The sequence below is a fragment of the Podarcis bocagei genome (genome assembly GCF_964188305.1).
Source record: "Podarcis bocagei genome assembly, chromosome: 8".
Classification (NCBI taxonomy): domain Eukaryota; kingdom Metazoa; phylum Chordata; class Lepidosauria; order Squamata; family Lacertidae; genus Podarcis; species Podarcis bocagei.
The window spans coordinates 32,222,310-32,248,979 of NC_138133.1; the positions used below are offsets into that span (position 1 = coordinate 32,222,310).

The 26,670-nt window shown below is 40.2% G+C and overlaps 1 protein-coding gene across 4 annotated transcripts in view; it reads left to right on the top strand.

The window, feature by feature from the left end:
* Positions 1-26,670, top strand: part of CDKAL1 (CDKAL1 threonylcarbamoyladenosine tRNA methylthiotransferase) — a 239,059-nt gene that overhangs the window by 34,312 nt on the left and 178,077 nt on the right. For all 4 annotated transcript variants that reach the window (XM_081206418.1, XM_081206417.1, XM_081206419.1 and 1 more), the window contains one exon: positions 9,787-9,871. In XM_081206418.1, coding sequence (XP_081062544.1) covers positions 9,787-9,871 — 85 coding nt within the window. The remainder of the gene's footprint in view (positions 1-9,786; positions 9,872-26,670) is intronic.

Here is a 26,670-nt window from a genome sequence, read left to right on the forward strand (position 1 = left end):
GTGCCCTGTGGTGGAGAACCCTACCTTGATTATTGCCTGTTCAGCATAAATAATAGCATTTGTGCACATCATATTGCAATAAAGAATTAGACAGGTGTGGGAGGAATTTGTCTCATTGACTTTTGTACTGGTTTATAACATTTGCATTCCTAAACCACTGCTCGGAACTCTTGTGACTTGCAGCAGATAGCTCAGTGGTGGATGAGATCAGCATTTTCTGAAACTGTACCTGTTAAAAACCAGTGCAGTATAACCCTCGCCAGCAGCTCTGAATGTCATTCTAGCTATGTTGTGGTAGATATGAAAGGAGAAATGCCACAGTGTTGACAGTATCTGGATGTTAATAAGGCCTATGTTTGTGAAACCAATTATGTGCATGATCTCAGTGCATTTCTTGCAAAAGCATATCTGTGCCAGTCTTGCTTCTGAGAAACCAGAAAACTGGTGTTTTGTTTTAAAATTGTTTATATAGATACCCCCTTTTTTCCATCAACCTTCCTAAAAATTGAGGCAGTCAAAAATAGACACCCCCCTCCCTCCACAAAATGCTAGTATTTCTGAAAGTTTAAAATTGAGCTTGAATGCTATTGGAAATTTCAGGAAAGGGTAGATTTTTCTTGTCAAGGCAACTTTAATAAAAATAACATATGCATTAAATTAAATATATCAGGCACATCCAACTCTCAAGAGACTGCGATCTACTCCCAGTATAAAAAAACCTGGAAGTGTTCTACCCATTGTCATTGGAGGGAGGAGGAGCGTGCGTGGGGTGTGTTGCTCAGAGTTGTTGAGCTTCTTTTGGGGAGGGTTGCCCTTAGTTGTTGAGCGTTTTTGGGGAAGCGTTGCTCAGAGCTGCTGAGCTTTTTCCAGGGAGGGTTGCCTAGATCCTAACCTGCGCTGCCACTCTCGCTAGCATCACGCTTACTTGAGCTTCCTGCAGAGAACAGCTTAATATGCTGCAGCAGCGGGGGGACCTGGCACCGGGGATGGGGAGCAACAACCTTCCTAGCCACCTTTATTTAATCCCGCAATTGATCAGGAGCACCTACGATCGACTAGGAACACCCCAGGATCTACCTGTCGATCCCGGTCGACCAGTTTAACATGTCTGAAATGTATGTAGGGATATTGAGGTGGGCAGGATCATGAAGTAACAAGGAGGAGATCCTGAGGCAAGCTGTCCATTATCTGTACAGTGTGTGCAGAAGAAGATAATCCTGGAATTGGCATGCATGTCATCATATGTAGTATTGCTGTCCCCCACAATATCTTTAAAAAGTACAGTGGTACCTTGGGTTAAGTACCGTATTTTTCGCCCTATAGGACACACTTTTCCCCCTCCAAAAATGAAGGGGAAATGTGTGTGCGTCCTATGGGGCGAATGCAGGCTTCAGGAAGCTATCCACAAGCCTTGGGAGCCCGCGGGAGTTCCCGCCGGGCTCCCTAGGCTTGCAGATAGCAGCCTGCATCCCGAAGCCTGCGCGCCCCGGACTTCGGGCAGATATCCGCAGATATCTTTATCCCCCCCCCAAAAAAAAACTAGGTGCACCCTATGGGCCGGTGCACCCTATAGGGCGAAAAATACGGTACTTAATTCGTTCCGGAGGTCCGTTCTTAACCTGAAACTGTTCTTAACCTGAAGCACTACTTTAACTAATGGGGCCTCCTGCTGCCGCCAAACCGCCAGAGCACGATTTCTGTTCTCATCCTGAAGCGAATTTCTTAACCTGAAGCACTATTTCTGGGTTAGCGGAGTCTGTAATCTGAAGCGTATGTAACCTGAAGTGTATGTAACCTGAGGTACCACTGTAATCAGAAAGGTTTGGACAGAAATAAAAGGTTGTAAATGTTGAATTGAAGCAAGAAATTAACATTTGTTAGTTATTCTGGTGAAATGTTAGCAAGTGAAATAATAAGCCATCAAAGAAGTCCACTGTTTGAAGATGCTAAACAATATTAACCTCTGTGTTAGTTTTAAAACTTCCGCATGATGACAGCCTTACATTTTTATGTTTATAGGAAAATATAATCTATCCTTCATCTGTACAGATACCACAGTGAAGTGAAGTACACAAAACAAGTCATTCAGTAATGAATCATAAAATTACAACATAAAGGCATGTAAAAACAGCAGCAAAGTGAGTAGACCATCAACAACATAAAAACCTTCGAAGTGCTTGGATAAAAAAGTCTTAATCTGGTTCCAGAAAGATAGCAATGTTAACAACACACTTCTAAGAAACTGTCCTTTTAAAATATGTGATTGTTGTGGGGGAAGCTTTTAAAAATGTCCAACTCTCATGGCTTCAGAACAGTTGGAAAATGTGATACTCCAATGGAGTACTGAGTAACAAAATGTGTGCCTAACTTGATGAAGCAGTTTTATTATTCTATATATGTAATTGTTCCTTTCTCTAAAAATTTGGATATTGACCACTAGGGTTCACTCCAGGCTTTCAAACAGTTTTCCAAGAAAATGGTTTAAGCATACCTTTTTCTCGAGGTGCAGGTTTACATGTTGCTAACTTGTAAAGACTTGATATTCTATTTTGGTTTAGATCTTTGAACACAGATAAATATAAACGCCCCAGTCATGTGCTGTGAGAGAACAGCTGCAAAGGTGGTGGAGATACAAAATATACAAACACACAATTAAATTGTGATAATTGAAGATGTAAGATTAAAGTTAGCAATCAACATAAAAGGAAAGTTTTTGCATGGGCAGTTGTTTTTCCACTACAATATTTTTAAAACTGTAGCTGTCAGTTTATTACAGCTGTTTTGCTGGTAGACTGTGATAGATGAAGCAATTAATGGATCCCTCCTATAGTTTGAATACTTTCAGGGGAATTTCACCAAGGATATTTCTTCCCTCTTCTTTTTCTCCATAGCTTTACACTGCTTAGGAATTCTGCAGTAAAACACCCATGATCATTGCAATGCTCAAGTGACTTTCTACTTAAAAGAACATCTAGTCTGCCAGTGTATTTTGTCCTGGCTGCTCTTTGTACTGTCATGTGTTCTCTCTGATGTTGTCTTATAAACCTAAGCAATAGGGATTAATTTTGAGGTGCAACAAAAGGAAAAAGTTGGCAGAGGCACAGATGATCTTCTAAATATTGGTGATAGTAAAAGACTTGTAGTATTCATCAGTCTGGTTTAATTCAGGGATACACAGAAAGTTTGTAGGCAACACTTCCTCCACAGGTTCTGATCTCTTTTACTCCATTTAGTATAGCAACAAACCCAAAAGTTTACAGTGTATAGCCCAGTGAATTATTGTTTCCCCATGTGATCATAATGTGCTGGCTATGCATGCGGGAAAGTCTTCCTGTATGGATCAGACCAATGATGATGAATATTTAAGAGTCTACTTAATTTCAATTATTTGTTTGTTAATTTGATTAATTCATGCAGTGACCTTTGACTTGGCAGAAGTCACTTAGATGCAGTATTAGTGTGATTAATATGACTGTGGAGACAGACTAGCTATGGCAGTCCAGCACAGTAGTTAACTACTTTTTTTGAGTCTTGGTGGTAGAAGTTGTTTTATACACAGCAGAAAATGCACCCCAAGCCTTTTCTTGTCTTCTCCTTGTACATCTGGCAAACTCTAGTGGACTGTTTACTTTCTACATAGAATCATAGGATTGTAGATTTGGAATGGCCTACAAGGGTCATCTAGTCCAACCCCCTGCAATGCAGCAATCTTTTGTCCAATGTGGGCCTTGAACCCATAAGCCTGAGATTAAGAGTCTCATGTTCTACCAACTGAACTATTTCCCCTTCAAAATAATTTATTGATATTTCAAAAATGGTGCTATGTTGTTCTCTTGAATAAGACACTAATAGACTGTTCTAAAGCACAAAAGCATTATGATTCAAAACAATGTAAGCTAGGTGGTGTCAGGTCTGGAGTCAGATGCGGCTCAGCAAGCAAGAAGCAGAGTTTGTCAGAGAAATTAACTCTTTATTCAAAGAAACAGCATACAACTCAGCAACACTTTCCAGTTATTTTTGCCCTTATAGAGCAGTTGCCAGGACTGACAGTCCTCGCCTTCAACCTCATCTAAGGCTTCTCTTCTGCCAGTTGTTTCCCAAGCAGTCTCAAACTGTGTCTAGGCATCTCTAATCTCTGTTCCACTCTACACTCTGCATATCCTTGGAGACGTGGTCCTCAGTACCTGCCCAGATGCCACGCTCTGAACTTTCACTGAATCCATCTCACCACCTCGCTGATCAGTCAGTATCCCAGGAAGTCCACCATCATGACAAATGGGGAAAAGAAGTTTGTCACAATAGGAGAGGCAGAGTCCATGCAGCCTCTTCCCCCTCCTCCTCTGCTTCATCCTCTTGAGTCAGAATTGCTCCCTGTCACAGGCTCTCCCTGTTCACTGAATTCTGTTGCCTCTCAGCATCCAAAAACTCCTCCACTCTGAACTCTCCTGGATGTATAGCCCATCACTAATCCCCAGGCTCTGAGCCCTCCTCCTCTGGGATTTTCATTGGGGGTTCCCCAGCTAGTGCCTCCCACAACTCCTCATCAGCCTGCCAGTTCCTGACAGTTGGGTAAAGTGCATTGGAAGATGAGATGAGAGTGCTATCATAGATAATACATACCTCTTGCCATTCATTAAGAGGTGGGCGGGCTGCCCTATGACTTCTTTACAAGCTAGTTTTTTACATCAGCAAAAAGATCTGTACACTTGTCAGGTATTTGTCATTATTCTTATACCCATCCCCACCTGAAGCTATTTGGGACTTTTGAAGTATTGGCATACATATTGTATATTTTCAAGGAAGTAAACTTGCATCAGGTTTCCAAGGTCAATGAAAATGCAATAGAAGTGAGGGGATTCCAGTTTCTTACCTCATGCCTCCTTAGTAGAAGACTCTGGAAGCAAGAGGGGAAAGACTATAGAGTCAAAGGCCTGCATAGTGCAGCTGACTATTTCCATGCCTTAAAACACTTCTATATAATTCAGCCATCCTTTTTCTGAGCATGATTCCCACAGCCCCCCAATTTATTTTGATAGTTGCTATTCCATACCCAACTTTCGTGACTGATAGAGATGAAACTACTCAGGGGGGGAGTGGAGAGGACCAGCTCACAGCTTTAATAAAAGCTTATTGGTGTCTGTTATTAGAAGGCTTTGTACCCACAAGACATCCATTAAGAGTACTCTTAGTTTTAATTTCTGATGCACTCATTTTGAAACTTTCTCAAGCAATTCTATTCACTTAATATCTTAGGCTGGGAGATAACTGCTAAGCACTGCAAGGCTTTAATGTGACTTCTGGGTATGAAACCTTCAGCGCTGGTATCTCTGAGTTTTCAGAAGACAGATACAGAAACAAATGGATAAAGTATGAAGGTAATTCTGTGAAAGTCAATAACTAGCTGGAAGCTACAATTTAATAAGTGTTTGGACATATCTGGCTCAGATAAGTTTTCTATATTTTAGCCCTCTCTCTGTTAAAAGTGATAGATGTAGCTTAAATCCAGACTCCATGTGGGATTAGATGTCAGGGGAAATAAGTGGAAGCAAGGCATTTGAAATCAATATATTGCCTCTGGGTGCAACATAATACAGACAAAAGTTACAGAAATATAGGCTGGGAAATAGGTATTAGAACAGAATATGTTTTAGTTTATAAGCTGACCTTGGCTCTTGTGAAAACGTATGTATGGAAATCAGTGGGAGACTTTAAAAACTGCAAGTCAGCTTGTATGGGAGTAGAAAGGAGCCATGTCAGATGAAATCTGAAGTTTTAAAAAGTAGGAGCTCTTTTTTGTAGCACAACATGAAATAGGTTGTAAGCTGTTTATGCTTGCCAAATCACATGAAAATCTCTGTATAATAATAATAATAATAATAATACATTTGGTGTGATCTGAGTTTTCCCATACTCCTTTTGATTCATGGGTGTATATTCTCTGTATCTGTGCAGATTTCACTGCAGGATGGTGATACCTCTATTATAATGCATGACCCATTTTGAGGAGGCCAGTTTGGGTGGTAAAATAGGCTTCTAGCCCTTTCTGGAAGCTGAGAAGCTGGTCATCCATGACCTAGAAGAGATTAAAAACTGGAAATGATGCCCGAATCAGTTCAGCTGCCAAGGATCAGGTGTCCTATAGCAAAAACGCTTACTTTAAAAGTAACTTTTATTAGGTTTTCAAGAATATGTGAATACAAAAGCAGAAGTAGTTACCTGTTGAATAAAGCATGCTGTTGCACTATTATACTTCCCCCTGTCAGCAAACAAACATACACAGACCCACTATAACAAATGAACAAACTTAATAATTGAAACAAAACTGGCAAAGAAACTTCTTAAAAATAGACAGCCATGGCACATTAAGGAGAGGTATTAACATTATCTAAGCATTTTGCATATTGTCTTAATTCATTGAAAACAGGGTTACAGTGGGCTCTGTTTTCACTAGATACTTGTCATAAGTTAAATTTCAGTCATTTCATACTCATTTCTACTGTCTGTTTTGCCTGAACAAGGTCAGAAAAGTTCAACTTCTCTTTACACATCCCCACTTTGCCCCTGATGCTAAGACAGTTCTGCTTAAGGGTGGAGGCCTGTATCTATATTCTTAAAAGAACATTGATATAAACAGAAAGGGCTAGCTAGAAAACCAAAGTGTAAATATTTTGATCCTTTTTGTGGATATCTGTATTGCTTACTCAGTGTTTTACCAAATTTCCCTGTATCTTAATTGCATAATGGTGAGTATTTGTGCTTTTCAGAACCTCCTAGTGTTTTGAAATTGTTCAGAAGTTTCCATGACCTTTTGAATTTCTTTGGTGTTGGTGTTTTACAAATGCATGGTAGATGTTGCGGTTTGTACAGTATTTGTTTCTTGGAGAAGGCAAACTGAAGCTAAAAGTCATTGTTTTGAGTTGTTTGTAAGTTGAACAGTGTTAATTTAGTATTATTGTTGGATTCCTTGTATCCAATCTGGTTTACAGAAATGCAGTTTGTGGTAGCAAATATTTTTAGGACTGGAGCATAAGGGAAATTTTGAACAGCTAAACAGTTCATCTTAATCCTTAAAAACAACATATGTGAGTTGATCCAAAAAGAGCTGACATTAAAATAGTTCCAGTGCAGGATCATTGCGCACAAATGTATTATGTTTTAGCACTCCTACAAATATATACACAAATATATACAAGCACACACAACACTTATTCAGTTTCTCACCGGTGTTGAATTCCAAAAATATGCATGGTGTAGGATTAAAGTTCAGATAAAACTAACCACACAACCTGGCCATCTTGCTCCTGTAAATGGGCAAATGTCCTTTTAATTACATTGCCATCCATACAAAAATAAAAGATATTTGTATCTTTTACCCAGTTCTTTCAATTGACTCCCCACCACCCACAATCCAGCTGTCCCACCATGCATTCAGTGTACAGTACACACTTTGCTCACTATGTTCAATATTATTATTATTATTATTATTATTATTATTATTATTATTATTATTATTATTATTATTAAATTACTTTATAGGGGTGAGGCATGATGGAAGAACATGGAAGAAAAGCCCTGTTGATTCAGGCCAAGGACCCTATCTGGTGTAGCATTCTGCTTTCATAGTGGCCAACTAGATGCCTATGGCAAGCCAGCAAGCAGGATACGAGCTCAACCTCCCCACTTGTGATTTCCTGTAGCTGGTATTCAGAGGCAAATTTCCACAGACACTAGAGGCAGTAAACAGCCATCCTAACTAGTAGTTCTTCATACCTTTATCCTCCATGAATTTATCCAATGCCCCTTTAAAGCCATCCAAGTTGATGGCTATTGCTATATGCGAGAAGTGAAGTTACAGGGAGCCAAGCAAAGGACCTTCTTGACAGTGGTGACCACCCTGTGGAACACCCTCCCATCAAACTACACAACTTTTTAGACGATGTCTGAAGGCTGTCCTATAATAGGAAGTTTTTAATGGTTGATGTTTTATTATGTTTTTGTAGGTGTTGGAAGCCTCCCAGAGTGGTCAGGAATAATAATAATAATAATAATAATAATAATAATAATAATAATAATAATAATAAATAATAATAATATCATCTTGGGGGAACAAATTCCATAATTTTAATTGCTGTGTGAAGGAGTACTTTATTTTGGCTGTCTGAATCTTCCAACATTTAGATTCATTGGATGGCCCCAGAAGTAAGTTTTTCTCCTGATCTCAATCCACTTTTCTCACATCATGCATTAATTTATATACCTCTAGTCCCCGCTTCCTCACCTTCCCCCCAACTAAAAATCTTCAAATGTTGTAACCTTACTTCATACTGGAATAGTTCCAGCCTCTTGATCATTTTGGTTTCATCTTTTTAAAAACCTTTTTGAGCTCAACTGTGTCCTTTTTGAGATTAAGCAGCAGGAATCCTAATGTGGTTGCACCATAGATTTATATAACAATATTATAATATTCACAGTTCCATTTTCATTCATTTTCTTAAATAGCAATAACTTGGCACTTTTAAAAGAGATCCTTTTGGACTCTTTACAACCATTTTTAGTCACCTTGACTAATTTTGTGGCATCGGCAAACATTGCCCACTCACTGTTTACCCCCAATCGCCAGGTCCTTTATAAATGGGTTAAAAGCAAAGGTCCCACTACTTATCCATGGGGAGCTTCACTTGATGTGACTGACCCAATGATTGCTCCTAATACATTAGTATTCAAACACCTGCCATGCTCCTGCCAGCTCTTCAGTTCTGCTCTTAATAGGAACCTACCCTTAGTATTAAACTACCACTTACCTAATATATACAAAAGAAGCTACAGCTAAATTCTTGCATTTTATTAGAGTTTTTGACATGGCCACACTTGTGTCTCCTTGACCTTTGTTAAAACAACAACTGTGATGCTTTTAAAAACAACAGTTAGAATGAGAGACACCTTTAAAATATTTGTTATTCTTGTAGAGAACAAATGGGTGAATTTGAACATTTCAGCCATGTGTGTGGGTGCTAATTGGCTGGTTGGAATATTCACCCATACTTCTCTGTGCTATGGTATTGCACTGTCAGAAGTTAAACCTTGTGTTGCAATGTGTGTGTAGAAATAGTGTGAGAGAGAAGGTAATTGTATTTAGACACTGAGAATGCACTTCAGGAAGAATCAGAATTTGGCACATGAGAAGAACGGGTTATCTGGTATACAGAAATGGGTGAAAACACAGGTGTGATATGTGATAATGAAATGCCGTATACTAGATATGAGGGATCTTAGAGCCAAGGGCTGAATCCAAGCTTCTCCTAACCAACTCTCAGGGCTTTCTCTCCATTCTTTTGCCTGACTGCAATGTGAACTGTGATAATGGCTCTTGCTTGCTTAGATGGATAGAGGTGTGTGGGTGTGGAAGTGGGTATGTAGAAACCTCTGACATCTGTGTGACCAGAATATAGCCTGCTATACAAAAATCAGAGTGACATCTGTTGTTCTGTCTACCACTGACATCTGGCACCCAGTAGGTTGTCTGTGAAAGAACATTGCTGTCAGGTTCCTCATCCCTGCTCTATACGGTATTGATTGATCAGGTTGTCCATCTCATGAGCCTTAAATAGTTGTATATGAAACCTCCTCCCTGCACTGAAACCTATTTTTGAAAAAATTTGTTAATGCTTATTATGAACAATGTCATATTCATATTTTTCTGTTTTCATTTGTTAAAGGGTTAAATCCAGTCCTATGGAAGACTCATGATCAAATTCTAATTACTCATTATATATTTCTGTCTTCCAGACAATGCTGCAGAAGCTGATCTGTGGCTCCTGAACAGCTGTACTGTTAAAAGCCCTGCTGAAGACCACTTTAGAAACTCAATTAAGTAAGTTGCTCTCTTGGAAAAGAAAATATGTTGCATTTGTAGGTGAACAGTCGTTGTTTCAGAGAGACCCCTTATAATCTAGAACTGTAACTTGACTGTGCAAAACAGGGTGGGGTCTATTTAGAACATACGGAATACCTTTTTGCAGTATTATACAGTAGGACTGATAGAGTTGAACTGTAGAAGTAGCATCTAATCCATGTAGTCATTGCCTTGAATAAAACCCTGTAGTCTTGCTTGCTTGTTCACTTACAATATGTGTGTACTTACTTGGTGCTATTTTTGGTGAACAATGAGATGCAGGTACTCATATCTTCCAAGTGTTGTGGTTGCTATGGGCAGCAACAACAAAAAGAGAGGTGACAGTACTCTGTACCGATGAGCACCATCACAAACAAAAGCACTTCGTGCATTACAATTTTTCTCCAATAATAATAATAAGTCCTCATAGCAGCCTGCAGTTATGGTTTTCACATTATAACCCAATGAGATAACTTACAGGGCCAACCTACTTAGTTTCCGCAATAGAATAGCATCATTTTATCTCTGACCACTATTTTAATTATATGCTGCTTCTTGTGGTTTAACTTTGGTTAATATAGCAGGAGCAGAGCCCGTTCTGGCTACCTTGATTGACATTCTAAGGCATGGTTAGGGAACCTGTAGTCCTCCAGGGAACCTTGACTCCAGCTCCCATCACTCCTGACCATTGGCTGTCAGGTTTGGGGCCATCCGTACTTGAAGGGCTTCTTTCTCCTGCATGAAACTGTAGATTGTATTTTTGTGCTGCCTTGTGAGTAGGCATGAGTTTTGCCTACTTGCCAGGCATGGGAGTCAACCTTTAGCCTTCACAACAAAAACCACTAATTGTGGCTTCAAGTGAATTAATGTGGTCACATCAGTTTTGGGTCTATGTGTAGTTTCCCAAAATTTACATAACATTGAACTTAGCCTGTGCTACACTTTCTTCGTAACTGCTTCTAATGCTGATTTATTTATTTGTTAAGCATACAGCTTCCCATCACACCACCCAAGAAATGGCATGTTATGATTTTAGTAGAGCCTTGTTGATCTCTTGATTATTAGTAGATAGGAATGAGAATAGGTGGAATTTGACTCATGTGTCCAGTGTAAACTAAAAATGTTGCCTGTTAGGTAAAGATCTTGTCTTTATGTAAACTTCCATGTGATTGTTTTGTAATCAAAGTTTTAGTATAGTGCGCAGAATGGCATCTACTGAAACTGAGCATGACCTAACCTTATAATTATAGCTAAGCAGCTAGTGTGCTCAGAAGAATAATGCAGAGGGTCATATTGGTGCTTTAGCTAGTAGATTAACAGAGATTCCTCCTCTACCTTTCATTGGGCTGGTTTGTTAGCAAGAATTAACTGTATTGAGCCTTGGGCTCGAGTCCTTCTCCTCTCTTGCTCCGCCCCCGCCCCCCCCCCCACTGCCACCATAACTATGATGTGAGATATGAAAGCTTTCGCTTCTATTTTACATTAACCACAGTTTGCCATGTATAGTAGTAATGAGCCATTTCAAACCATAGGTATTGAAGCTGGCTTGTTTCAACTAGCCTTAGTTAGTAGTCATCACAGTTTAGGGTAGATGTGGTACACCTGTGGCCTGCTAGCCTGGTGAAGCTTGCCGAATCCTTTCAAGCTGCCAGTCAGCTTTCATCTCCCTTCGCATTGCGTTGCTGGTATGGGAGGAGAGGTTCAGTTATATAATTCCATGTTGCAATGGGAAGGAAAACCCCTGAGAGAGATGCTTGTGGTGAGTGTCCAGGTGAGTATGTGTGTGTGAGAGAGCATGCCATGTCTGAGTGTATGTATGGTCTGCATATGTGGAGAGTGCATGTTTCTGCATATGTGGTATGTGTGGGTTGTATGTGGGGATGCACATAGGTGAAAGTTCAGGAGAAACTTTGGTCATGACCATTGCGGGCAGGTGGCCCTCAGACTGAAAATGTTGTCCACTATTGGTTTAGAGTTCTGAACGTAGTCGTGTGTTCACTGTAGACTGAAGCACCGGCAGCCTGGCAATGGTAGCTCTTATTTTGCCAAGAAAAACCTAGTTTACTAAACACCAGCTATTAATCTGTTGTTAGGCAAATCATAATTGTGGGCTACTCAATTATCCTCATAACAAAATCCTTATAAGTTTAGCTCCAGCTGTTACAAGTGATAGCTTTTGACAATAATCTTTGTGTGCATTGAAGAAGAGAGGTGAAAATGAACTTTCCCTCAGTCATCTCAGCTTCTTTTTATGTCTTTATAAGAATGTGATACTTATTGGGACTGAATTGTGTTCCACAGGATTATACAGTGACCTGTTTCTTGTGGGAAAGAGAATATACTTCCCTCGTGCTGAAACATCTGCACTGACATCCTGTTTGCCTCCAGGTGCAATTCAGAATGTTAGTTTGACATATAGAGCACTAGATGGCCTTGGGACTAGGATATCGAAAGGACCCTTTCCTCCTTTCCCAACTTGTTTGTTCACTCAGATCATAGTTTGAGGCCTTTCTCAGTCTACCACCGCTTTCTAAGGTTAGGTGAGTGGTACTAGGGCCTTTTCCTGGACAGCAGCCTCTCTTAGGAACACCCTCAACAGGTATATTTCTTTAAAATATTTAAAATATTTTTTCTCTTGGGGAAAATGTTTTTCTCTTGGAAAACTTGAGGCAGTTTTATGTGTAAAATGCCATTATTAGTGCAAAAAAGCTGCTGCTATTTTGAGGGTCGAAGCTGCAGGAACTACCTTAAAAACCCCTCCTTTTCTCTTGATGGTATGCAATTCTCATATAAAGCACATAATGTATAGAGTGCTTTAGAGGGTTCACAGTGCTTCATACGTATCACAATATTTTAAATTCTTACAATAATATGTTAAGATAAATCAGTCCTAGGGACTGAAGCTGAGAGTATCCTCCTTAAAGCACATAGTAAGTATATAGTAGATAGAGGTGAGATTCAACTTGAGGACTTCCTGAAATCTAATTTTGGCTGCAATCCTAACTGGTCTTATCTTGGAGGAAGCCCCTTTGAATTCAAAAGGTCTTAGTTTTGAGTAGACATAGTTAAGATTGTGCTGTTAGTCTCTGTGTTACCAGCTCTTATTATAATGTTTAAGGTGCAACTTGAATGACTTTTGGAAAGGAAAACAGAATCTGTGTTGCAGAATTATTCATGCTGTTTAATGTTTAACATCCTAAAAATCACTTGACTGTATTTCAAGAATAGAGCCTTTGAACTGTGATGTTGAGCTCTATTTTGAGGTTAATTGTTAATGTGTAAGAATGCAGGACAAAGGTTAACATATTTTGCAAAAGTGTCGCTGCAGAAACACTTGGTAGGAGGTGTGGCAGTCTGGGACCTTGTGTGTACATAAAAACGTTGGTAGTCCTTAGCTAATAAAATAAAATCACTAGTCCCTTTGTCCTCACATAGCTTTTTATTTAAAAAAATAACCTTTTCTTGGGTTTTATAAACAGGGATTGTAGGAATAATAAATGATACCAATAAGCAGACAAAGTTTTCTATGCCATTTGTTGTTGGCTGTTGTTGGCATCCATCTGTCTTGAGAGGCAATGGAGTGTGCCTCCAGGGGTGAAGTCAGAACATTGTGTTAGCCGCACCAAAGTGTCCTCCTCAAGGTGCAGGCCTGTGCAGTGTGTATGGAGGTATTGGGCTGCCCATATGACAAGACAAGCCACACTGAAAGCCTCAAAGAAAAGCTGAGCAAGACTTTTGGCACCAGGTTGGCTGCAGGAGCTGCTGGAAGGAGGCATAGAAGGCATCATTCAACCATCTTAGGGACTCCACTCTGGATTTTTGTAGTGTTTACTCCTTAGCTGTTTCTTCTCCCACAGATAGTCCACATGGTAGCAGAGATTTAGGATCAGTGTTTTTCTTCTCCTTGATGGTCTACCTTCCCAGGTTGACCATCCCCATCTGTCCCTCATTCCCTTTACAGCACGTGCAGCAACTGCCTTGTTGATGTTGGACCCACTATGGGTCTTGTCCACTCAATCTGCCAGAGCTTGTCTTCTCATGCTGGGGAAGCCCCTAACACATTGAGGCTACCCTCACCTGGTTTAGCTGGCCAGTAGAATCCATTTACTGGGATGTGGCCGCTGTCACATACTGACAGCTTCTAGGAGCCACAGGTGGTAGCTGAGTGCAGGGTGGGGGCCAAAGGTGTACAAACGACCCCAGAAGGAGCACAGTGTGCTCCCCCACCAGAAGTGCGAGTCTTCTTCTAATACCCCACACATCACAAAAATAGCTTAATAAATTGGCAGCAATAGCTACTACATATGGTTCATTATTAGTGGTCATTGTACAAGTTCTTGGTTCATGGAGTATTTTAAATAAAAACAATAACAAAGGGGAAACAGGATAGAACATAGTTAACAGATAACATTCAACATCGCTTAGCTAAAACGCCTAATCAGGAGCCATTTTGGTTGTGCTTAGATTAAGTACGAGTAATAGTCAATTTTTTCTCTTATGTTTCCAATGGATCAATATAAAATGCAATATTAATGAACATGGAAGGAGGCTTCAAAGTGAAGATAATAATTTATGTTTAAATTTAAATTTAGATCAACCAGATTGAGCCAAACACGGGTGGCAGGGATTATTCATTTTCTGGAATACTGGCATATGTTAATAAATTCAACCACACCGGGGTAAAAGCCATCTTTCTTGATCTGTCCACATGTCAACTGTAGTTTATTTGTTAATATCTCAAGAAGAGCTGTTTCCCAAACTGTTTTGTACCAGTTGTCTATTGTAGTGCCAGAAAGGTCTTTCTAGGTCTTGTTATATTGCTTCTCCCTGCTTGTAATAAATGGCTTACTAATTCTTTATTATGTAAATCCTGATTGTTGTCTTGGCCGCATAGCTTTTGTGAGTCACTTATGGTTAGGGAGAAAAATACATATATCACAGCTCATATAAACATTCCCTGCCTGGTTACCTGGAGAAACCTCTTCCTTAATTAGTGACTTTAGAGGCCTTATTAGAGATTGCTATTACCCTGATAAAATCTAATGTATTTCTTGCCTTTGCATTATAGATACATAATGAAGCCTTCATTATAAACACAAATATTGTGGTCTCAGTTATCTGAGTTCTGGTACTGGCCCGGTGGAGTATTGACTGTCACCACCTTCTGAATATAGAATATTAAGACTCTACAGTAGCTTGGCTAAAAGGCATAAAACAAGAATGTAGGGTGAAATACTGTATAGGTTATTTGGAATCCCCTTAGATTAAATCACATCAGCTGTACCTTAACCAAACGTTTTGATTTTTCAAAATATACAGAATATGGAATTACAGTCCATTCAAATAAACAAGCAAAGTTTATTCTGGACTACTAACATAGGCAGGTAGCTGCAGCTCTACAGAATTCCCTCATGCTACCATTTGAATTGCTGGGCTTGGATGGGTAATCATAGTGACAGGAGCAGCTCCTATCTGGTCTGCTGAGGGGTCCCTTGAGAGTTTCTGGGCCCTCAGCCACTGCCTTGCCTGCTTCCTCCCTAGTGCTAGGCCTGTGTATTTGGCCTATGATTTCTTTGACAGAAATCTTTATCTTGTCAGCTACTTCCTTAATTACAGATGCAAGATATAAACCAGTAATAGCATGAAACTTTGTCCATTATTGTGTGTTTTCGGGGGCTGATTTCCTGACATAGCAGGGAGACATAACCCACTGCCTCTTAAAATTTAATTTTGTAAAAGAAATCCACTTTAAAAGTTCATAAAGCACAGTGAGGCTGTTCTGTATGTAATGATGTCACTGTAGCTCCCAGGCAGAGAACTCTGCTGATGGATGTGGCTATAAAAAGTGAAGCAGGTTAGCTTTTTGATTGCTTCACACTGTAAATCTATCTGACAGATTCATGCTGAGTTTTCCTATTAGATATTAGTTAAGCTTAAGTCTGATTTACTTGTTCAGATCATTGGCAGTTTTTCCTAATGGCATCAGTTCTGCTGAAGGCCAGATAAGAAAGCGGGAGCCCTGTCCCCAAGACGTGTTTAGTACAGTGGTACCTCAGTTTATGAACTTAATTCGTTCCAGAAGTCCGTTCTTAAACCAAACCTGTTCTTAAACCGAGGCACACTTTCCCTAATGAGGCCTCCCGCTGCCAGTGCCCTTCCACCGTTCGGCTTCCGTTCGTAGACCAAGGTAAAATTCGCAAACCAGAACACTGCTTCCGGTTTTGCAGAGTTCATAAACCAAATAGTTAGTAAACAAACAGAACTGTTCATAAACCAAGGTACCACTGTACTTCTGTTGCAATTTGGTGAAATGAGCCAACCCTCTCTTTCACTGTCTACCTCTATACCTGCATGGTTCTGTATCTGAATGATTAATAATAATAATGTATTTTGAAAAAGATACGGTTAGCATTGGTTTTAGGGAAGTCTGGCATTTGCCTGACCATGGCAGATGCTGACACCAGGTCTGGATATCTCCTTGGGGGAGAGGCCATAGTTCAGAGGCAGAAAACATGCTTTGTCTGCTGCCAGTCTGTGCTAGATGGACCAGTGGTCCAACAATATAAATCAGTTGCATGTGTTCCACTTCTGAATGTATTTTCAAGGGGAGAAGGAAGTGTGTGTGTGTGTGTGTGTGTGTGTGTGTGTACATAAACACACAAATAAATACAGTGGTGCCTCGCAAGACGAAAAGAATCCGTTCTGTGATTCTCTTCGTCTAGCGGTTTTTTCGTCTTGCGAAGCAAGCCCATTGACGGATTAGCGGATTAGCGCTATTAGCGGCTTTTAGCGGCTTATCTGCTGATCGGATCAGCTGATAAGCGGCTTAGCGGCTTAGAAAAGGGGGGGGGAGGAAAAAAACCCAGAAGGAACTCGCAAGACATTGTCGTCTTGCGAAGCAAGCCCATAGGAAATTCGTTTTACGAAGCACCTCCAAAACGGAAAACTCTTTCGTCTAGCAAGTTTTCCGTCTTGCGAGGCATTCGTCTTGCGGGGCACCACTGTACAGTATCTGACATGAAGATGGAGATACTGGAATGAAAATAGGCATGTACATTCAAAACACAATTACATGTTTCCCGTTTGAACCCCACCACCATTTTCACAACAGCTGGGGTTTTTTTGCAAAGTGAGGCATCTCAGACATGTTTGCAGTTTCCCTCTGCAGCTGCTAATCTACAACCTTCTTCCTTATGGGGGAAGGGGATGAAGTCCTGTTCTCAAGTCAGGTGTTCCAGCGTTTCTCAAAGGAGTGTTATAGAAACCCTCTCCTTTCTAGCTGGCGAGTTCTGAAGTTGGTTATTGTTGCATTTGACGATTGTGGAATGCAACATCATTTTCCTCACCCTCTCATACACACACTCACCGTTAATAAGACATGCTAGGTGGATTTGAGCAGGTCCTAGTAGATATTGTGTTGAATTCTGCATTAAGTATATGTTGGTCTCTGTCCTTACAAGTAATTTCGTTGTCCTCGAGAGGGGGCAATGACAATAAAGATATTATTATTGTTGTTGTTGTTGTTGTTATTATTATTATTATTATTATTATTATTACCTCTTTTTGTTAGACAAAGAGCTCAAGAAATCATGTCAAACCTCTCCATGTGAGATAAATGGGAATGACACAAAAGTTGCCATTGCAGGTCTCTCTCATTTCATAGAATAGAATCATAGAGTTGGAAGAGACCACAAGGGTCATCGAGTCCAACCCCCTGCCAAGCAGGTAACACCATCAGAGCACTCCTGACATATGGTTGTCAAGCCTCTGCTTAAAGACCTCCAAAGAAGGAGACTCCACCACACTCCTTGGCAGCAAATTCCACTGTCGAACAGCTCTTACTGTCAGGAAGTTCTTCCTAATGTTTAGGTGGAATCTTCTTTCTTGTAGTTTGGATCCATTGCTCCATGTCCGCTTCTCTGGAGCAGCAGAAAACAACCTTTCTCCCTCCTCTATGTGACATCCTTTTATATATTTGAACATGGCTATCATATCACCCCTTAACCTCCTCTTCTCCAGGCTAAACATGCCCAGCTCCCTTAGCCGTTCCTCATAAGGCATCGTTTCCAGGCCTTTGACCATTTTGGTTGCCCTCCTCTGGACATGTTCCAGTTTGTCAGTGTCCTTCTTGAACTGTGGTGCCCAGAACTGGACACAGTACTCCAGGTGAGGTCTGACCAGAGCAGAATACAGTGGCACTATTACTTCCCTTGATCTAGATGCTATACTCCTATTGATGCAGCCCAGTGAATGAATACCTTTCATTTGAATACCTGTCAGTAAGAGTACATGAACAACAACTCAGTTATTCATCAGTTTATGCCTAATAATGAAAAGCATGTTTTCGACAAAATATCACAAAATATTAGTCATGTCACTTTTTTCAAGACCCAGGAAAAATGTGAATTTCTGTTGCAAACAGCAAAAAGGTACTTAATTGCTTGCACATTAGGCTTTTAAAAGAAGGGGGTGGTTGGATATTGTCACGACACTACTACCAAAAAAAGAGCAAGTGGGGTGGGGGGTGTACAGATGATGATGTGATTGCTTTTAAAGAGTTTACCATAGAGCTCTAAATACAGTGGTACCTCGGGTTACATACGCTTCAGGTTACATACGCTTCAGGTTACAGATTCCACCAACCCAGAAATAGTACCTCAGGTTAAGAACTTTGCTTCAGGTTGAGAACAGAAATCATGCTCTGGCAGTGCGGCAGCTGCAGGAGGCCCCATTAACTAAAGTGGTGCTTCAGGTGAAGAACAGTTTCAGGTTAAGAATGGACCTCCGGAACGAATTAAGTACTTAACCCAAGGTACCATTGTACAATGGTTCTTTTTGCTTCTGATTAGTAGTATAATAGTTGGTTTTGTCTGTAAGGCAGTTTTTATTCTTTTTAAACTGAAATGCATATTTATTATTTGTTGTAGCCTGGCTGAAATAAGTATTAAAATAGTGCCAGCTCTTAATAAAACAGCCCCCTTAATTACTCTTCATCCTAAGATGAAGCTGTAGAGAAGAACAATATGGATTTATTACAGTTCCTTCTGATTCCTGCTTAGTAATTCTGAAGTACAGGGGAGCTATACTAAATGGGTTTTTCCACTCTTTATGGTTTTAGATGCATTTTGTAACTGATAATACAGCTACTTTATAAGACTATTGTGACCTGTAGTTGATTGTATGCAAGGGAAGATGAGTTCTACATGAATGCTGAAGTGTTCAACCTGTGCATTCTCTTATGGCATAATTAGTGTAAGTAATCTACTTGAAGTATTCTCTACTGGTGGTACCTCAGCTTTGCTTTTATGCTGTGACACCTTTTCTGGATCAATGTGACCTTGAGCTGATACTCTGATATTTAAAAGTAGTGAAGATTTTGCACAAGGGCAACCAGGTGGGTGACTCTCAGGTTTCTTTAGCTGAAATGTGTGAAGTCTCCATGGAAACATTTGGGTGCAAGTTCCAGCTTTCCTCTCCAAAACATAAGGAATTTTTCTTCCATCCAGGTGTGCTCAGGCCAAATTCTACTTCTCAGTCTGTCTTAATGAATAGAATAGAATGGAATGGAAATGTCTTTATTGTACTGTTGTGCAAACCTCCACTGACAGTTGCTTTAAGGTTGGTGGTTATACTACTACTACTACTACTACTACTACTAATAATAATAATAATAATAATAATAATAATTTATTTATACCCCGTCCATCTGGCTAGGTTTCCCTGCCACTATGGGAGGTTCCCAGCAAAATATTAAAAATACAATAAAGAGATTATTGGCTTCCCTGCTTCATGTAGTGCATAGTTAAACTATGGAACTCACTCCCACATGAGGCAGTGATGGCCACCAACTTGGATGGCTTTAAAAAAGAGGATTAGATAAATTTGTGCAAGAGAGGGAGCAGTTTGGAGGCAGCAGTGCTTCTGAATACCAGTTCCCACAGGCATCTGATCCGCCTCTGTGAGAACAGGATTCTGAACTAGATGGGCCACTGGCCTGATCCAGAAGGCTCTTATGTTCTTGAACTAAATATGTGCCTGATTTCTAGTATAATGGGTTCATTATTCCCCTAGGAAAAGGGGAGCTATTTTTCTTATGATTTTGTGGCAGGTATTTGAAATTTTAAAAATTTTTACAAATTACTCATAGTGCCGTGAGGAACTCTGCATCCTCCCAGCATGACAGCAGCATTCCTTTCGAATATTTTTTAGAAAGTACACCAGCAGTGGCAGAGCTCCAAGCTCCAGCGGGGGTGGGGAGAGAGCAGGCGTGGGCGTGGCTGGTGCACGTCCCGGGGGCTTGGCACTCTGCCCGCAGGGGCGTGGCATGCATCCTGGGGCCGTGGCGTGCCACCTGTGGGGGCATGGCGCCCAGCAGGGGGGCAGCCACGATGGCAGCCTACCGGGATCGTGCCACCAGGGGCGGTGCGCTCCCCCCCACCCCTGTTCCTCCGCCAGTGTGCACCAGTACCGTAACAGTTATTAAGTAAGATAATCTTCAAACCCCCTGATCCCAATCCTCAAATAGTCTCAGAAATTCAATTACGCCATCAAGTTTTTGTGGGTAACTTCACCTGTCCCATCCTAGCAAATGGCCAGGGGAAAAAACCCTTGACGTGATCCGTGTAGAACTACTTTGAACTTTGAACTCTGTTTTTGTTACTGTTCTCTGTTCCTTGTTTCAGATTATTTATTATATAAACTTTTGCACTCACATTGGTATTTGCTTAAAATTCTGTAAAAGTTCTGTTTAGTCAACCCTATTTAGGCATGTAGATGTTACATGTGTATTTTCTCTTTTAAGCTACTGTTGGTTTCCATCATGTTTTTAATTTTTTTAAATACTTGTTTTTAACTGTCTTTATCAAGAATGTTAATGTTTTGTTTTCTAATGTTTTCCATATTTGTAAACCACTTAGATGGTGTGTTTTTTACAGCCTAGTAGTATATAAATTTTACCAAGTAAATAGTAAATAAATATCCGTGTTTGCTAAAGTCTGTTACTGAAAGGTTAGATTTTAGCTTCAGATTTTCCCTTTCCCCATCTCCATAATATAATCTGGGCAATGTGGGGTGGGTAGCATGTAAGCCTTTTTTACTCTATATTTCAAGTAAGTGTGCCTCAAACCGCCAAAGCCATTATTTTTACTCTTAAATCATTTTATTCTTACATGAATATATATTAACAGTTGCAACCCTGGTATGGTTATTGCCAGCCCACTAGACGCTACTGGCTTTTATGGATTCTTCTTGAACACCCCAAAGTAAACAAGGGATTTGTAGTAAACACAATTCCATCTGTAGTGCACAATTGTCTCAAATAAATAGTGTTTCAAATCTCAAATTAGTTTTTCCATGAATTATTGCACAAGGTTTGTATGCACTGGCCCAGAACAAGTAGATTTGGTAACCAGTCAGTTTCGAAAGCAGTTTCGAAAGCAAAGAGTGGGGAAACGTTAATTAACAGAGAGGCTGTACCCTGTAGTCTGTCCAGAAGTCATCTATCAAATGCCATCATTATTTGATTTAGCAGGCTTCAAAATGTCTTTTGAAGCTATAGTTGGTCACGTTATAACAATTCCCTTTGGAGTTTTTAAAATTCCTAAAACATTTAAAGATGTACAGGCTTGAGGTTTCACTCTAGCATTAGAATATTTAATCTTCAGTTATAAAGCCCCTAATGCAAGATTAGTCGTCAGTCTCTTGATGTATTTCTAATGTGACCCGCAGCACCGAACAAGTTGTTCTCTGCTGTTTTTAAGTAAATGTCTATATCTTATTTAGTAAACAGGCACTGTGAAACCTGTATATAGAGGAACAGTATATACAAGATGTACCTTTGAGCAAAGAGCTTTGACGTATTTGGTACAAATGCTTCATGTTTCAAAATAAATGCATTGCAGACTGGCACATGGAATCAAATATTACCTTGAGGCTCCTTCTTTCAGTCAGCTACCCTTACCTAATCTTATGAATGAAACCTGAACCATCTGCTTGACAGATGGTGTGGGCAGGTAGGTAACCAAAGAAATTGTGTGTTTTTCTTGCCGATAAAGTTGTGCTTACCATATGCACTTTGTTTACCAAGTGCTAGTGAAGTCTTTAAAGAAAAGGCTTTATACCATCTGGATTAGAGAGCCATAATGGGAAGAGAGGTAGTTATGTCTGTACAAAGTGCCTTTCCTCAAACTGCTGTTTACTGGATCATTTATGACTAATTAACAGGCTGACTAATTCGTATTGCTCAATAGTGGGTGGACCCTTCAACGCATAAAAGCAGATGTGAATGCTGCCTTTCCTCCCCCTTTGTTTAATCTACAAAACAATCAAATAGTTTAAAGAACTGAGCCCAAATCCTCACAAAACACTGAATATGCAATTACCCCAAACAGGACAATAAGTGCATTGTATTGTATTACAGCTTTTAAATCTAACTTCAGATTTTCACTGAGTTTCACAATGGACTTTCTTCTCAGTATTTTTTAAAAAAACACTTTCCTTGGTTGGAAGTGCAGCAAAATTTAAACTAGATAAAGGTGGGGACCCATGAACAACTATTTAAACATATGTTTACATGTAAGCCTTGAGGGATAACTTTTTATTAAAAGAACTTCAAGAACAAGGGGTGTCTCCCGCCCAAGACAGGTGCAATGCTGTGAATAATTACAGTCCTGCAAAAAGATTAAATTAAATTAAAAAATAGCAGTTGTAGAGCAGCTGGCAGGCTTACCTGTGACAGGTATCTCTCTATAGTGAAGATAGGATATGTTCTGTGTATGTAGGTTACAGTTTGTGTAGACTTGTTCAGTATTTCAAAAACCAGCCCGCTTCAGAACTAGCAAATAGTTTTATGGGGGGAATGTGGCATGTAACAATGATGAGGCATCTCAGTAATTACAGAGCCAGCTGGCTGTAACAAAACACCATTCTTTCTGGAAATTCAGACCAGAGCCCAGGAACCTTTTCTAATGCAGGCTGTTAATGCACAATCCAGTGCTACTGTCCTTGTCCATGCCACTACCACTCTGTCTCTGAGCAGGCATAGGAATGGGTAGCAGGGGTTGTCTTAGAGGTCATAGGAAAAAGTAGAGCTGAACACCTGGACTGTGCATCCTGTGCATAGGATTCTACCTGCTTAGGTGCATAGTTCAATGTAGGCAGATAACCCCTGATATATGATTACTAATAAACATTATTCTTGGAAGCTCATTGAAGGTAGTGGTATTGTTTGGTATTCATGGAAAGGTAGGATATATATACTTTAAATGAATAACATGCTAGAGTGAAAGCATGTGCTGTGTTTAGTAGTGAAGTGTTGCTGTACAGTGGTGGCCCGCAAGACAAATGCCTCGCAAGACGAAAAACCCGCTAGACGAAAGGGTTTTCCGTTTTTCGATGCGCTTCGCAAGACGAATTTCCCTATGGGCTTGCTTCGCAAGACGAAAACGTCTTGCGAGTCTTGTGATTTTTTTCGCTTCCCCCCTTTTTCTAAGCCGCTAATAGCCTTTTAGCCGCTTAGCCGCTAAGCCTTTAATAGCCGCTAAACCGCTAATAGCGCTAAGCCGCTAAGCCGCTAATAGGGTTGCTTCGCAACTAGACGAAGAGACTCGCGGAACGGATTATTTTCGTCTTAGGAGGCACCACTGTATCTACATGTGGAGTAGAATCAAAACTGTATGCTAGAGTTTATTCCTTGTAGCAGCCACTTAGCACCATGTCTCCCATCACTGGCCCTCTGTCAAATAATCTGCAGTGATTCTCTCCTTTACCTGCACTGTTGTACATGAAAATATGTGGATGAGAGAGCTGTTGTAATCGGGAGTCTCCCTTTTCCTTCATTCTGTTGTTTATTTTATTATTTAAAGGGCTTATATACTGCTTTTCAGAACAAAGAAGTTTACAATTGCTAAAATATAACAATAGCAATTGTAAAAACACAACAGTAAAACTGTTGAATCTTACTGCAATGAGACAAATAAAGGCTAAAATAGTCTCATACTACCATTGGACACATATTCTAATTATTTGACCCAACTGCCACCTTACATCTTATTTCCCAAATGCCTTTAAAAATGGACATTGTAAGATCTTTCTTTAAAATCAATGGGCCTTGTGTCCTTTCTAAAAAATTGAATTCCATAAATAGGGGGACACTGCAGAAAAGGCCCTGTTCCTTGTGCTCCTTCAGACAAAAAAACCCCACAACTTTTATTGGCAGAGACTTTACTTATATCCTAAGTCTTAAGATTTGTGTAGACTGGTATATCAGGGTGAATAACCTTTTTCATCCTGGGGGAAGGCCAGATGGAAAAGTGTGCAGAGCAATGAATGAAAATTATATCATTGTATTTATGATTGGTCTCTTCATATATACACGCCTTCCTTTTTCTGTTTTCCATCCACAATACAAAAACAAAAAATGAAATAGTTACATCTTGTAATTACTAACAAAAGTTAACGCACATTTCCTCTTTACATATTCGTAAGCATCTATGTAAGATCAATTGTCAGCTTGGAGTTTTTCTGTTTACATGCACACCGCTCTCCGTCCTCCATACTGACAATCCAAGAGGCATTATTGGAATTCAAGGACACACTCCAGCCTGGCAAAAATATTTGTAGCGGGAAGCAGGGCCAATGAGGGGCATCATCTGTGGAGAGAGGGCTGTGTGGCCTGAGGAGAGTTCCATAGGCAAGATAGAGAGGCCCCAGGGCTTTAGGTTTTCCTCTTCTGTGTAACTGATCCATAAGGTAACCTAGTCCCAAACTGCTTAGGGCTTTAATGGTTATCATCAGCACTTTGAGTCAAGCCTGGAAACGCACTGGCAACCAGTGCAACTGGTGCAGTAACATTGTGATACTATCTGATAACATTGTGATACTATCCCAGGCTAAAAGTCAGGCAGCTGAATTCTGTGCTAGCAGTAGTTTCTGAGCTATCTTCAATGGCAGTGCTAGTAAGAATCTTAACAGCCTTCTAGTTTCTGTCACCGAAATCATCACAAAATGTCTGTGGTGGGGAGGGTGTCAGATTTGCAAAAGCAAAGTTAGCATTTTTCTCTTACCCAAAGGGTCAGGTTTGTGAGGGTGATGAAGTCTATATTTCAGTCAGGGTTGCTAGCTACGCACCCTCAGATTCCATGAGTTGAAAGTAGGGCCGGGTGATAAATCACTATATCATCCAAAACTGGGTTGAAGTCCATATTGTGATATTGGTTTTTATAATGTTTGGCCTAGCAATATATCACAAATCCTGGGGTGTGTGCATGTACATGTGCGTGCGCACTATGCAAAAATCACAATGTGGGGAAAATGGTGAAGCCAGCCAATACCTCTACATAGCTCCATCCTTATTTCAGACATTGTGATATAGTGCGATGTTTGTTGTTGTTGTTGTTTAGTCGTTTAGTCGTGTCCGACTCTTCGTGACCCCATGGACCAGAGCACGACAGGCACTTCTGTCTTCCACTGCCTCCCGAAGTTTGGTCAGACTCATGTTTGTAGCTTCGAAGACACTATCCAACCATCTCGTCCTCTGTCGTCCGCTTCTCCTTGTGCCCTCCATCTTTCCCAACATCAGGGGCTTTTCCAGGGAGTCTTCTCTTCTCATGAGGTGGCCAAAGTATTGGAGCCTCAGCTTCAGGATCTGTCCTTCCAGTGAGCACTCAGGGCTGATTTCCTTAAGAATGGAGAGGTTTGATCTTCTTGCAGTCCATGGGACTCTTAAGAGTCTCCTCCAGCACCTTAATTCAAAAGCATCAATTCTTCGGCGATCAGCCTTCTTTATGGTCCAGCTCTCACTTCCATACATCACTACTGGGAAAACCATAGCTTTTAGTGCGATGTTTAGCTGGTGATAAATCGTGATTTTGAAAATCAGATATCGCCAAGCCCTAGTTGAAAGCCGACACACATAATGCCAAGGAGGAATAGAAGAAAGTTGTGATTGTCCTGCATTTCCCATACAGAACACTTTGTTTCGCTGTACAGATTTCAAGAAATGCAAACAACCTCGCTTACTCATTCAATGTGACAATAATAATGGAACGGTGATAAACAACTTCTACTCTCTATCTTTATCATGATGTGAGGATTTAAAAAACTAATTGAAACATTAGCTTTTTATCTTTCTTATCTGTTGCCCTCTTCCAAGATTATGTTCTGCTTGCTGTGATTGGCTGTGGTCACGACTTTGCTTTGAAACACTAGCTTTTACATAGATCTGTACATGCAAGGTGTGTGTCATAAAGATGTTCTAGGCCATCTGTTGATAGAAGAATGTTCCCAATGAACCACCTGGTGTTTCAGCAAGGATTTGTTCCAGATAAGCCCTGGTTTACTTAATAAACAATAATATTGAGAGAGGCGGGGAGGAGGAGTGAATTCAAGAGGTCAAAGTTTTCCCTCTTGTTACATAATGTCAAATAATACCATTCAGATCATCATTACTTTCCTTTTTGCGGCTTATCTATCATTAAAGCAATTTTCTTTTCACTTTGCAAATTGAAGATGATGAGTAATGTTAAACAAAAGGAATCGCACAATGATTGGTATAATGTTCTGTGCAGTATATGATTTAATTTGGAGCTTCAGATAGCCACCTGCTGTACTTTTGTCTGTGCGGCAATCTGGCAGGAGAGGCTCTGCTGTTTTGGATCTCTCTTTATTTGTCGTGTCTTTGGAACCATCTGACTCGGCTGTGAACTGCAATGATGAAGTGCTTAGCTACTGGGTGTTTATACAAATAAAACCAGGATTTTTTCCACAATCATAAAATGCTT